The 13,496-nt window shown below is 47.3% G+C and overlaps 1 protein-coding gene across 50 annotated transcripts in view; it reads right to left on the minus strand.

Moving 5' to 3' along the window:
• SORBS1 (sorbin and SH3 domain containing 1) overlaps positions 1 to 13,496 on the minus strand; it is a 192,319-nt gene that overhangs the window by 114,216 nt on the left and 64,607 nt on the right. For 12 of the 50 annotated variants that reach the window (XM_083615416.1, XM_083615412.1, XM_083615413.1 and 9 more), the window contains exon 1: positions 5,015 to 5,380. The exons of 2 other annotated variants lie outside the window; for them this stretch is intronic. In XM_083615416.1, coding sequence (XP_083471542.1) covers positions 5,015 to 5,049 — 35 coding nt within the window. In that variant the 5' untranslated portion in view covers positions 5,050 to 5,380. Of the gene's footprint in view, positions 1 to 5,014; positions 5,393 to 13,496 lie in introns of those variants that run through there. 36 more of the 50 variants (XM_083615415.1, XM_083615400.1, XM_083615403.1 and 33 more) reach the window with 9 other exon arrangements.

Consider the following 13,496-nt stretch of genomic DNA (forward strand, 5'->3'; position numbering starts at 1 on the left):
GTTTCTTGCGGGTGGCGTTGTGGTCTAAACCACAGAGCCTAGGACTTGCCTATCGGAAGGTCAGCGGTTCGAATCCCTGCAACAGGGTGAGCTCCTGTTGCTCAGTCCCAGCTGCTGCCATCCTAGCAGTTCGAAAGCACGTCAAAGTGCAAGTAGATAAATAGGTACCACTCCGGCGGGAAGGTAAACGGCATTTCCGTGCACTGCTCTGGTTCGCCAGAAGTGGCTTAGTCATACTGGCCACATGACCCGGAAGCTGTACGCTGGCTCCCTCGGCCAGTAAAGTGAGATGAGCGCCACAACCCCAGAGTCGGCCACTACTGGACCTAATGGTCAGGGGTCCCTTTACCTTTACTTAGTGTTTCTTGCAGATGCTGTAAAGTCCTACAGATATGCCCAGTTAAGAGTGAGGAACATGGCTGCTTCCACTGCAAACATTTTGCTCCCCTTTGCAGCCCTAGCCCCAAATCCCTGAACAATCAAATCACGTTCAGCGAAGCCATAGCTTAAAGTGACATCATTTTGCTGCCAGAGCTGCCCACAGCTGCGACTCCATTACATCAATACTGGGGCCTTTTGGAACAGGGGTCCCATGGGGGCAAGCTGCTAAGAAGCAAACTAATGGAATGTCCTGCTCTTTTTTCCCCCGGAAAACACCAAAGAATAAGAGAGGGAGATGTTGTTGGCGTCCCCGTTTCTGCTGATAAAAGAATGCATTCACTTTTGTCCCGTTCATTCCTGGCCTTTCTACAGCGTTGCTGCATTTAGAGAATGTATCTCAGCATCCTGGTCCTGAACACAGAACGAAAGAGTTATAGACTTGTGGTTAAAATGTGGCTTTGGTGGCAGATGGTCCTTCCTCCTTTCACTGAAACTTTGTTGCTAGTTAAATGAACAATGGGAATATATTCTTAAATTACTTTAAGCTCACAACCTATCCGCTGGTGGACGTCTTGTGAGTTAGCAAGTTTTTTGTCTTCTTCCCCAGTTCATATTCCTCAGCACTAAAACACAGTGCGAATTGTGTTGTTCTTTGTATTTACTGTATTACATTTCCCCCTACCCTTCCCTCCAAGGATCTTTATATGGTTCTTCCTGTTTTGAAGGGACGCGGGTGGCGCTGTGGGTTAAACCACAGAGCCTAGGACTTGCTGATCCGAAGGTCGGCAGTTCGAATCCCCGAGACGGGGTGAGCTCCCGTCACTCGGTCCCAGCTCCTGCCACCCTAGCAGTTCAAAAGCATGTCAAAATACAAGTAGATAAATAGGTACCGCTCTGGCGGGAAGGTAAACGGCGTTTCAATGCACTGCTCTGGTTCGCCAGAAGCGGCTTAGTCATGCTGGCCACATGACCCGGAAGCTGTACGCTGGCTCCCTCGGCCAATAAAGCAAGATGAGTGCCGCAACCCCAGAGTCGGTCACGACTGGACCCAATGGTCAGGGGTCCCTTTACTTTTACCCTGTTTTGAAAGGTAGCTTAGGAAAAATGTGCTTTCCTTCTTACCATGTTGTGCTCCAGAGAGACAGAAAGTCTCCATGTGGGCTTTGTTTAGGAATCAGAAGTCCTGCTGGCCTATTCTGGACAACTGAATCAACCTAGGCACTAGCTGCTTAAAAAATGAAAGAAATAAGTAAAAGAAGAATGGATTCTAAAGCGAATGGACTATGAAGAACTGGCGGAACTAACGGCAAAAGTAAGAAACCAGAATGGCAGACTATTCATGGAAGAATGGAAGCCCTTTTTGGAATATCTGAAAAAAATATATAATCAGATGAAATCGCGAGCAGGATTTGAAACATGAGGAGTGGTAGAAGGTTGATAATACATGAAATAGAATAATGTGCCTTAGGCAAAATGTTGGTTAGAATGCAATATTGTAAATGGGATGGGATTAAGAACAGTGTGGAGCGAACGCCAGGAAGCCAAGGTTTAAAGAGAAATGTATAATAAATTTGGAATCTGGAATATATATGTGAACATTTTAAAGTTTAATAAAAAATTGACCAAAAAAAATGAAAGAAAGATGCCAACAACCTTGGCCCTTGTTGATAATATTGCAGTGGTGTGAAGAAAGCAACGTGAACACTTATTTTTAAGAAATATATCCTACTCTCCCAGTGTTCTCCCATCCAAGGGAGTGATAAGGTCTGTCTGTACCTGCTTAATTTCAGCAATGATACCACACCAGCTGTTCCCAGACCATTCGTTTCGCCCCATAACCAATACAATGGTACCTCGGGTTATAGACGCTTCAGGTTACAGACGCTTCAGGTTACAGACTCCACTAACCCAGAAATAGTACCTCGGGTTAAGAACTTTGCTTCAGGATGAGAACAGAAATCGTGCAGCGGCAGCAGGAGGCCCCATCAGCTAAAGTGGTGCTTCAGGTTAAGAACAGTTTCAGGTTAAGAACAGACCTCAAGAACGAATTAAGTTCTTAACCCGAGGTGCCACTGTATTTTTTTTTAATGTATTGCCTTTTTTACAATTCAAGCCATGAATACATTCCAGATCAGGTCTTTGGCCCTTGCTACAAATCATGACCCCCTTCATGGATCACTGCCTTGCCGTGGCGAAGGGGCTTGAATAACTCAGAGAAGCTATGAGCTATGCCGTGCAGGGCCACCCAAGATGGACAGGTCATAGTGGAGAGTTTTGACCAAACGTGATCCACTTGGAGCAGGAACCGGCAAGCCACTCCAGTATCCCTGCCAAGAAAACCCCATGGACAAAGCCTGGCGTGCTCTGGTCCATGGGGTCACGAAGAGTTGGACACGACAAAACGACTAAACAGCAACAACAAATCATGACATAAAACTACTCCCATGGTTGTCCTTATGCATATTGGGGAGGGTGTGTGTGTGTATTACACATTGTAGTGACTCTTCATTGTCATTAAAGGTAAAGGTAAAGGGACCCCTGACCATTAGGTCCAGTCGTGACCGACTCTGGGGTTGCGGCGCTCATCTTGCTTTATTGCCCGAGGGAGCCGGCGTACAACTTCTGGGTCATGTGGCCAGCATGACTAAGCTGCTTCTGGCGAACCAGAGCAGTGCACAGAAACGCCGTTTACCTTCCCGCCGGAGCGGTACCTGTTTATGTACTTGCATTTTGACGTGCTTTCGAACTGCTAGGTTGGCAGGAGCAGGGACCGAGAAACGGGAGCTCATCCCATCACAGGGATCCGAACTGCCGACCTTCTGATTGGCAAGTCCTAGGCTCTGTGGTTTAACCCACAGCACCACCCGCGTCCCTTCATTGTCATTACACATAGTAAATAACACCCCAAAGTATAACTTCCTATCATGGGGACTATTTTCCCCCTCCTGTAAACAAAAACCACCTGAGCATAAAAACACCAGACTTTTTTTTGGGGGGGGGGTTACATTATCGACCCCAACTAATGTTTAAACAGAGGTTGAGTCTGGCAGACACTGGCCTGCTTCACCCAGGCAAACAGCCAAGGCAAAAATTGTCCTAAACCATTGTTTTTTTAAAAACTGCAGATGAGTCTGACCTCCAAAATCCAACGCACAGGTAAATTATAGTGATCAGCAACTATAGTGGTACCTCCGGTTAAGTACTTAATTCGTTCCAGAGGTCCATACTTAACCTGAAACTGTTCTTAACCTGAAGCACCACTTTAGCTAATGGGGCCTCCCGCTGCTGCCGTGCCACCGGAGCACAATTTCTGTTCTCATCCTGAAGCAAAGTTCTTAACCTGAAGCACTATTTCTGGGTTAGTGGAGTCCATAACCTGAAGCGTTTGTAACCTGAAGCGTCTGTAACCCGAGGCACCACTGTAGATTGGTAAGGAGAAAATGTATAAAGTTCTTTATATGTGATACTATCTAACTGTAACAATTAGTCTGCTATTCAGTCTGTAATAGGACAATGCCATGTAAAAAATATCAGCCACATTGTATTGCAAACCTCTACAACATCCCTGTAAAGTAGGTCAGTAATTTGTTCTTGTGTTGCCGCTGGAGGACTGCCTAAGCCTGCCTAACAGGTTAATGACAGAGGCGAGGTCTGAATTTGGGAAGGCCCAAGCTGACGGATCACTACGCTTGCCATTACGACAACAAAAACCCTGCAACAGGAATGGCTCACCTCCAGGCATCTCACAAGTCTCCTCACATAACCCTTGCCAATCCTTTGGATGTGTGATAGCTATAGACCTTTGTAGCTCTGACCAGCTCCAAGCCTTCAAAAAAAAATATCAGAAACTCTCTCAACAACAGCTGCAGTAGAGCAATGCCTCAAAAACCAGGACAGGAATAGAAATTAAACTATACGACACAGGCTGGTTGATGCAGCACCCGCATCAATGCAAGAGGCCAAAAATATTTACAGTGGCACCTTGGTTCTCAAACTTAATCCGTTCCCTAAGTCCGTTCCAAAACCAAGGCGTTCCAAAACCAAGGTGCGGTTTCCCATAGAAAGTAATGCAAAATGGATTAATCCGTTCCAGACTTTTAAAAACCACCCCTAAAACAGCAAGTTGACATGGATTTTACTATCTAACGAAACCACTGATCCATAAAATGAAAGTAATAAACAATGTACTGCAGTGTTCCACACAGTCACAAAAACGCAAAGTAAATAGCAAAAACAGACAGACCTCAGCATTAACACTCAAAACGGAAGTGTGGCACTCAAATCTGAAGTGCAATAGTCAAAACAGAGCACATTTGGCTTCCGAAATAGGTTCGCAAACCGGAACACTTACTTTCGGGTTTGCAGTGTTTGGGTTCCAAGTTGTTTGAGTACCAAGGCGTTTGAGAACCAAAGTACAGTGGACCCTCCGGATACGAACTTAATTCGCCCTGGGAGCCTATACGAAAAGTCCGTATCCGCAGGCGCCACTTCTGCGCACACGCACGGCGCGATAAAACGCTTCTGGGTTTGCCACGTTCGTAACTCGAAATTACGTTGCCCGAAGGTAACGTAACTTGAGATACCACTGTACCACTGTACTAGAGAGCTAAAATTGGACACACTGCCCCCTTACCTTTGGTCAGGTTTTTCTACCAGAGCAGGTGCCATATTCTGCACTCCTCATTTCAACTGGGTCGTAGAGTTATCACCCTGAGTCTGAAGCATGCTGTGTGTGTCCTGCTTGGCTGAAGTGTAGGAAGAACTGGCATCAGGAAATCGTCTTCCTGTCCTTCCGACACCTTTAAATACTCCATCCCACCCCCGGCTGTGCTTTATAATTAGAAGAGCTCATCTGAGTCATGTCATTGGCCTCATCGTCCTCCTCCTCCTCCTCCCAGCTTGCCTGGCACAGTCCCCCTCTCACTTGGACAGCAGCCAGAACTGCAATTCTTTTCGGCAGAGCGGGGTGGAATCGGCGGAGAGGGACTCGCCGGCTCGAAGAGGAGGAAAAAGTCCTTTGCAGAAACAGTCGGCTGAAACCAGGATGTGTCGCATGAGGAAAGCAGGCAAGCTCAGCCTCGGTGTGATGGTGGCTGGAGGGTGACTGAATGTCGTCATTTTCAAATAACCGGCATCTACTATGCATGCCACCCGTTCCAGCCCAATGGGGCAGGGATCACACCAGCTGTCGGGCAAATATTTCTACAGTCGTCAACAGTGGCTCAGTAGGAGGAGGGCTGTGGGTTTTGTTTTCTCCCTAGCAATGGGGAATTTGCTGTTTTTTCCCCTGGGTGAATTTTCTGCAGAAACTAGAGCTTGTGTGGTTCCAGCATCAGACCAGAGCCTGGGTGATCAGCTTTCAAATCTCCACTCAGCCCACTGGGTGTACTTGGGCCAGTCACCATCTCCTGGCCTAACCTACCTCGCAGAATTGTTGTGAGGATTCAATGGAGGTGGAGGGAGAAGCCTGTACACATTGAACTCCATGGGGGAAAGTTGGGACATAAAAGTAACATTAAATAAATGAACAGGAAATGGAAGCGGCTGGAGCCTTTAGCTCACAGTCTCTCTCTGCAGAATTGAAATTGCAAATATCTTTCTAGAGGGTGAGGAGAGAATTGACAGCAACCACGGCAGGGCCACGGTAATCCAAGGAAGAATAAGGACCGCCCGGACCAGAAGAAAATTCCTGGCATGGGAATAACTTCCACATAGGAAACTTATGCTCCTGTACTCAAAATATTCAGTGGGGTTTGACACATGGCAAAATATTTCTGCTTCACCGCATGCTCGCAGGGAAGAATCAGCTACTAGTCATAGCTTGCCTCTGTGTACATTGGGAGGCACATATGCATTCACCAAACATGACAAAAATGCAGGCTGGATTCTCACGCTGCCTTATGCAGAAGTGACTTCGTTCTCATGTAATGTGACTCTCGGCATAAGCCTCAACAAGCTTTGACCACACTAAGCCTCTGCTATCTTAACCCACGGCAGATATAAGCCACTTTTTAAGGCCTACAACACAATCCTCTTAGACGCCGGGGGGAGTTGCAGTACTAGCCTAAGCTGCCCACCACCCACAAGGGCCAGCCTTGACATACCTGACCGGTGTGTCTCAAACTTAGGTCCCTAGCTGTTGCTGGACTACAACTCCCATCATCCCTAGCTGGCAGGGCCGGTGGCCAGGGAAGATGGGAGTTGTAGTCCAACAACAGCTGGGGACCCAGGTTTGAGAACCACTGTTAGACCTAATGATGTCTTCACCTTAGAACTTGCTCCTGACTCGTTGACTGATTTGATAAGACAAAAACCAAAGAATATAATCCAGAAACAATGGAAATGTCTAAATAATTATTTATGTAGACAAGGATTAAATGTAAGGGATTGGTTGTGTTTGGAATAGATTTATGAAAGATTTAGAAAACTTATTGATTAGAATATTTGTGTGAGATTGTATGGGGAAAATACGGAATAACAGATACGATTTTGCTTAAAATGTATACAGGAAGTGCAGTGTAAGCGATGGAAGTCAATGAAATTTTATTATTATTTTCATATTGAGATATTTGTAGAATAAACTTGGAAGAAATTCTTCCAACTTTTCTTCTTCTTTTTTCTTTTCTTCTCTTTCGTTCCTTTTTTCATATAAATGTGCTTATCTGAAAGATTATGTATCTATGTATGTATGTATTTGCAATATTTTGCTTATATTTCGTGACAATTATGTTAAATAAATAAAAAAGAAAAAACTACAAATAGAACTTGCTCCTTCATCCAAGCAACTTGTCCCTCACGGTGAGGATCTTCTGCCCAGGTTCTGTTTCCTCGGACCTTGACTCCTGCCTGGTTGTGACTATGTAGGAGCCACTGTTGGCACTCTGCTCTGGACTGACTTTGGACCAGCATTTGTGGCTGCTATCTGAAGACATTGCGTTGTCAGGGGTGAGCTGGTGTACGGCAAAGAAAGAGGAGATGGCCTAAACTGAGGATTACATGCTTTTGAATCCTGAATAGTAATACAGTGGTACCTCGGGTTACATACGCTTCAGGTTACATACGCTTCAGGTTACAGATTCCGCTAACCCAGAAATATTACCTCAGGTTAAGAACTTTGCTTCAGGGTGAGAACAGAAATCGTGCTCTGATGGCAAGGCAGCAGCAGGAGGCCCCATTAGCTAAAGTGGTGCTTCAGGTTAAGAACAGTTTCAGGTTAAGAACAGACCTCCAGAACGAATTAAGTACTTAACCCGAGGTACCACTGTATTTGGTTACGTTCCAGGTAAGTTAGGGCTTCTAAGGGGACACGTTTAAAGGTGTCCGGAACGCCTCTGGAGCACGTAAGAAGAATCGGCAAGAATTAGATCAGATACTCGCTTCTTCTACCTTTTCCAAATGATTTTTCCTCATCAATAAATGATATATGATGATGCCCAGAGCAATAACTCTGTCGAGGCACTTGTTCCCTGCAAGTCCAACCTGGTAGCGCACTGACACTTGAGAACAGCCGTCAGCTGGACAAACTGGGTGGCCTGGCGCTTATTAGGGGTTTGTAAACAGGCCTGAGACAACTTGTCTTCACGTAGTATAAATGAAGCCTATTAGGATGCCACGAAAGTATGTGCTGTACTCTATGCAAAAATAACAGCAAGAAGACTCCAGAGTGACCCGGGGAGAGATTTAGAAGGGGCAGGTGGAGAGGCAGTAGGAAAAGTCCAACTGCAAAGAAGAGAGGTCTGAATTCCGACAAGGCTGTCCTCAAGACCTGCTGGTTCCCAAAGCTGGGAAGGCACAAACAAGGCTTCTAAATGACTTCCCAGGTGGAAATGCCAACTAGCGGTGGAGGAAGCCTCTTGGGCACCTGGCGACGCAGCGCCCATGACAGCCAATCCCACCCACTGCCTTCCCCCCCCCAGCTGTAGGGTGGCTGAGGCCCCACCATAGTTGTCAACCGTCCCTTATTTGGCGGGAAACTCCCTTATCCCAGCGCCATTTCCTGCTGCTGTCCTGGATTGACGTTGTCCCGTAAATTTCCCGGGTTTCAAAGGAAGCAGCTCCTCTCCCTTCCTCCCTCCCTGCCGGCCAGGGAGGAAGGAGGCTCCAACTGTGTTGCTTGGCTGCGTTGCTCACCCAATAAGGAGTCTAGGAGCAACTGGGGGGTGGAGCTTGCATGCCTTGTGCCCGGCCGCATTGCCTGGGGACTCGCCTTTGCTCAGCGCTTCCTAGCGGAGAGGTGACAGTGGTTTTCCTTGCTGCATCCCCTTTCCCGGGTTGCTGCGTTGTGGGAACCACCGCTTGAGGCTTTGTTTGGCTGCTGGTTGACTAAAATCCCTTATTTTGGTTACTGATCCCTTATTTTCGAGGCTGCTGGTCCCTCATTTTCAAATCTGTAAATTGACAGCTATGGGTCCCACAGTGCGCTGTGTCCCTATCGGCGTGGCGGCAATCTGCCCAGGGGGGATTTTGTCACCCCCCCTTCAGGGATGGCACCCGGGATGAGCCGCAACCCCCGCACCCGCTTTCTCTGCCACTGATGCCAACCTCAGGGTGAAGATTTATGGGCTTGCTTGCTCAGGTCTCCTAACAAAGCTGAGAGAGAGATGAGATGTATCGTGGCTAAGGCTCCCTTGAAATGCAGGGTTTGTTGTTGTTTTATAGGGAAGCTGGTGGAAACGGAAGCCGATACTTTGTAAGCAACAGGGAAATAATTAAAGACCGAGCTGCCAGTTGCTCCGTTGCCAGAAGCAAGCCTTGTTTGCCAGGACTCACAAGATTTAGTGCACGAAGGCCAACTTTTCTAGGGCTAGTCCCGGGTTGCAATCCTAAACACACCGACTGGGGAGTACATTTCCTGCTGACACCTTATACAGTGGTACCTCGGGTTACATACGCTTCAGGTTACAGAAGCTAACCCAGAAATGTTACCTCGGGTTAAGAACTTTGCTTCAGGATGAGAACAGAAATCGTGTGGCGGCAGCGGGAGACCCCATTAGCTAAAGTGGTGCTTCAGGTTAAGAACAGTTTCAGGTTAAGAACGGACCTCCAGAACGAATTAAGTTCTTAACCTGAGGTACCACTGTGTCATTTTTATTCTTCCATCTGGTGACAGCCAGGCTAGGGGAGAAAAATACCTGGGGTGATGCTGCCTAAGAGAAAGTAGGGGCGGCAGGACTTGGCTTCCCTTGACTGCATGCCCTTTTAACCGATTCCATCATTTTATATGAAACAGGACAGAGAGAGATGGCGTAGGGAAACAGATGTGGTTCTTTCAGTCATGTCTAGTGGTTTAGTCAGAAGCCTTTTTTGGGAGGGGTCTACTGAATTACTGAATATGGATTAAGGTCCGTATAGTAAAAGCTATGGTTTTCCCAGTAGTGATGTATGGAAGTGAGAGCTGGACCATAAAGAAGGCTGATCGCCGAAGAATTGATGCTTTTGAATGATGGTGCTGGAGGAGACTCTGGAGAGTCCCATGGACTGCAAGAAGATCAAACCTATCCATTCTGAAGGAAATCAGCCCTGAGTGCTCACTGGAAGGACAGATCCTGAAGCTGAGGCTCCAATACTTTGGCCACCTCATGAGAAGAGAAGACTCCTTGGAAAAGACCCTGATGTTGGGAAAGATGGAGGGCACAAGGAGAAGGGGACGAGATGGTTGGCTAGTGTTCACGAAGCTACCAGCATGAGTTTACCAAACTGCGGGAGGCAGTGGAAGACAGGAGGGCCTGCCGTGCTCTGGTCCATGGGTCACGAAGAGTCGGACACGACTAAACGACTAAACAACAATAACAACTGAATTACTGAAACTTGTGGAGCTTCCCTGACTTCCCAGTGACTTAACTGGGGAAGTGAGCAGGCTTCTGACAGCTGGAGTTCTTCCTTCTCAACATGGCCTCATGCCCGCTACGCATCTTGCTGTTTCCTGGTCAGGAACAATGCTTGAACATGGCTTAGGTCTTCCAGAGCTCTTATGTGCTCCTTGGTCCTCTGGCTGCCCTTGCCTCTGGATTGCCCCAAAGCTCCTGGTGTCCTGGTAACTTCAGACACTGACTACAATACACATGTTAATTCTTCGTATCCTGCTCTGGCCAAACCGGTTTCGCACAGTTCTGTTTTGTTTTGAATGCAGCGATTCAAGTTGCACACAGGAAATGCAAAATCTACTCCCCACAAGTGCTGTTTTTCCTCCTGAAGTATGTTGTGCATTTTCGGTGCAACAATCATACCTATTGGATAGTGATTATGTCCAGTGGGTGCCTTGGACGTTCTACGGAAAGGCAGGGACTACATTTAAAAGAAGAAATAATAATAATACATGCAAGCAAATACAGTGGTACCTCGGGTTAAGAACTTAATTCGTTTTGGAGGTCCATTCTTAACCTGAAACTGTTCTTAACCACTTTAGCTAACGGGGCCTCCCGCTGCTGCCACCGCACCACTGGAGCACGATTTCTGTTCTCATCCTGAAGCAAAGTTCTTAACCCAAGGTACTATTTCTGGGTTAGCGGAGTCTGTAACCTGAAGCGTCTGTAACCCAAGGTACCACTGTACATTTACAGAGCCTGGGAGTTTCGAACACTGATAGCAGCACTACTGCAAATGTCCTGGAATGAGTGTTTGGAACTGCCATTATTCTAGGCGCATTTTGCAACAGGGAATTTCATTAGCACGAGCAGTTTCTGAGCTCTGGGTGCAGTACTGCGCCTAAAATTTCAAATGAAAGCTGCAGAGTGGAAGGAAAGGAGGACCTTTTTCTGCCTCCCCACTTCCAGCTACTCTCTGACGACTGGAGAAGAGAGCCTCTTAAGAATATTATGGGGGTGGGCAGGGGAAGGACTAGACCATGTGAAAAATGAACATAATATTTTAACCACAGTTCATTTTCAGCTTCGTATTACTGGTATAAAAAAATCACGCCTAAACATTCTGTTTTAACACCCATAACCTAAGTTTAAGGTGTCATTTAGCTTTCCTATCTCAGTTTCTAACACTGCCTGGAATGCTATGGAAGCAAAATCAGAAGGCGGGGAGAGCAGAGCTGTCAACTTACAGATTTGAAAATAAGGGACCAGCAGCCTCGAAAATAAGGGATCAGCAGCCAAAATAAGGGATTTTCCCAGCACAGGTATGTTCAACTTCTGAGCCCCTCCGAGCCAAAGGCAGAAAGCCCAGCCAGCAGCCAAACGAAGCCTCAAGCGGTGGTTCCCACAGCGCAGCAACCCGGGAAAGGGGATGCAGCAAGGAAAACCACCGTCACCTCTCCGCTGGGAAGCGCTGAGCAAAGGCCAGTCCCCAGGCAACGCGGCCGATTTGATCGGCACAAGGCATGCAAGCTCCACCCCCCAGTCGTTCTTAGACTCCTTATTGGGTGAGTAACGCAGTCAAGCAACACACTTGGAGCCTCCCTCCTTCCTAGCAGGTGGGGAGGGAGGGAGGGAGAGGAGCTGCTTCCTTCGAAACCCGGGAAATTTAAGGGACATCATCAATAAAGGATAGCAGCGGGGAACGGTGCTGGGATAAGGGACTTCCCCACCAAATAAGGGACGGTTGACAGCTATGGGGGAGAGGGGAGCGCATGCGGAAGACATCAGTCTGCCCTTCTTTTCCAATAGGTCCTGTCTAAACATCTCCCTCCCATAAGGGCTAAGATTCTAATAAAGAAACAGGGCCAGCCCAAGACATTTTGGCACCTGAGGCAAACCACAAAATGGTGTCCCTCCACCAAGGAGGAAAGAGCAAGTGAAAATCTACATCAGGAACAAGGCGGGCGGGGAGGGGGGAGAGAATCAAACTTGCCTGAATCAAACACTGTCACGGCCCCCACCATTTCGTTCCTGGGGGTTGGAGGAGACCAGCAGCACCTATTCACTGATAGTCTGCTGTAGAGGTGGCATAGGGAGGCAGGTCTGGCCAGTGTTTGAAATTAGCCAGTCGCCAGGCGCATTTTGCACCCGGCTCTCGACCACTTGCAACCAAGTGAAGATGTCTGGGCGCCAGGATGGCACCAGAGATCACCATCAGGAGGTGTGTGCCTGGAGATCACTAGATCGGGACATTTTCATACACTAATACCCCATCCTGTAGAATTCTATCAGTTACTGTATTTTTCGCTCCATAAGGCGCACTTTTTTCTTCCAAAAAAGTAAGGGGAAATGTCTGTGCGCCTTATGGAGTGAATGCGTGGTCCCTGGAGCCGAATTGCCCAGGGGCGAAAAGCAGATCGTGCTTTTTTTGTTTTTAGAAAAAGGGAAGGTGGTGTTGAAACGAAGCCACTGAGCAGCTGATCAGCAGGCGATCGGGAGGGGAGACAAGGGACTCTAGCGATAAAGGAGGCTGCCTGGGAGGGGGGAGGTAAAGACAGTGAACTTGCAAGGAGAGGAGACAGGAAGACTAAAGCAATGAGGAGAGAAATTAGAATAAAAGGAGAAGCAAAAAACTGCTCCAGCTAAGGAAAAATCACTAAGGCAAACAAGTCGGAAGGGAGTGTTGAAAGGAAGCAGCTGATTGGAAAGCAATCGGGGAGGGAGATAAGGGATGCTAGCGATAAAGGTGGCTGCCTGGGAGGGGGAAGGTAAAAGCCCATGGATCCTCAGGATTTTTACATTGGGTCACCCCAAATTCACCATCAGATCACATAGCATGTCCATAGCACCTGCACCATCAGATCACATAGCACAGCCTGAACCAAAAAACACATGCACCCACTGTTACAAAGCACAGATCCACATGGATCCTCAGGATTTTTGCATTGGGCTACCCCAAACTCACTGTCAAATCACATGTCTGCGGCCACAGGCATTAACCACAAAAATCATACATCCACTGTTTCATTCAGAATATTTTTTTTCTTGTTTTCCTCCTCTAAAAACTAGGTGCGTCTTATGGTCAGGTGCGTTTTATGGAGCGAAAACTACGGTATATTTTGCCTGCACCATTGGAATGAAATTCAGGAACCAAAATGCTTTTTCTGTGCAGCATGAGAAGAAGCGATGAACGACGTTCTAGCTAATTGTTGTCGCTTGTTGCAGAGGATGACCTGAATTTCTTCAGACCTCTCTCCAGCTATTTCCCTCTCAGTCACAACTCCACAGCAGAGCCAAGTAGCTTCCCTCAGT

This window comes from Podarcis filfolensis (genome assembly GCF_964270895.1).
Source record: "Podarcis filfolensis genome assembly, chromosome: 5".
NCBI classification, from domain to species: domain Eukaryota; kingdom Metazoa; phylum Chordata; class Lepidosauria; order Squamata; family Lacertidae; genus Podarcis; species Podarcis filfolensis.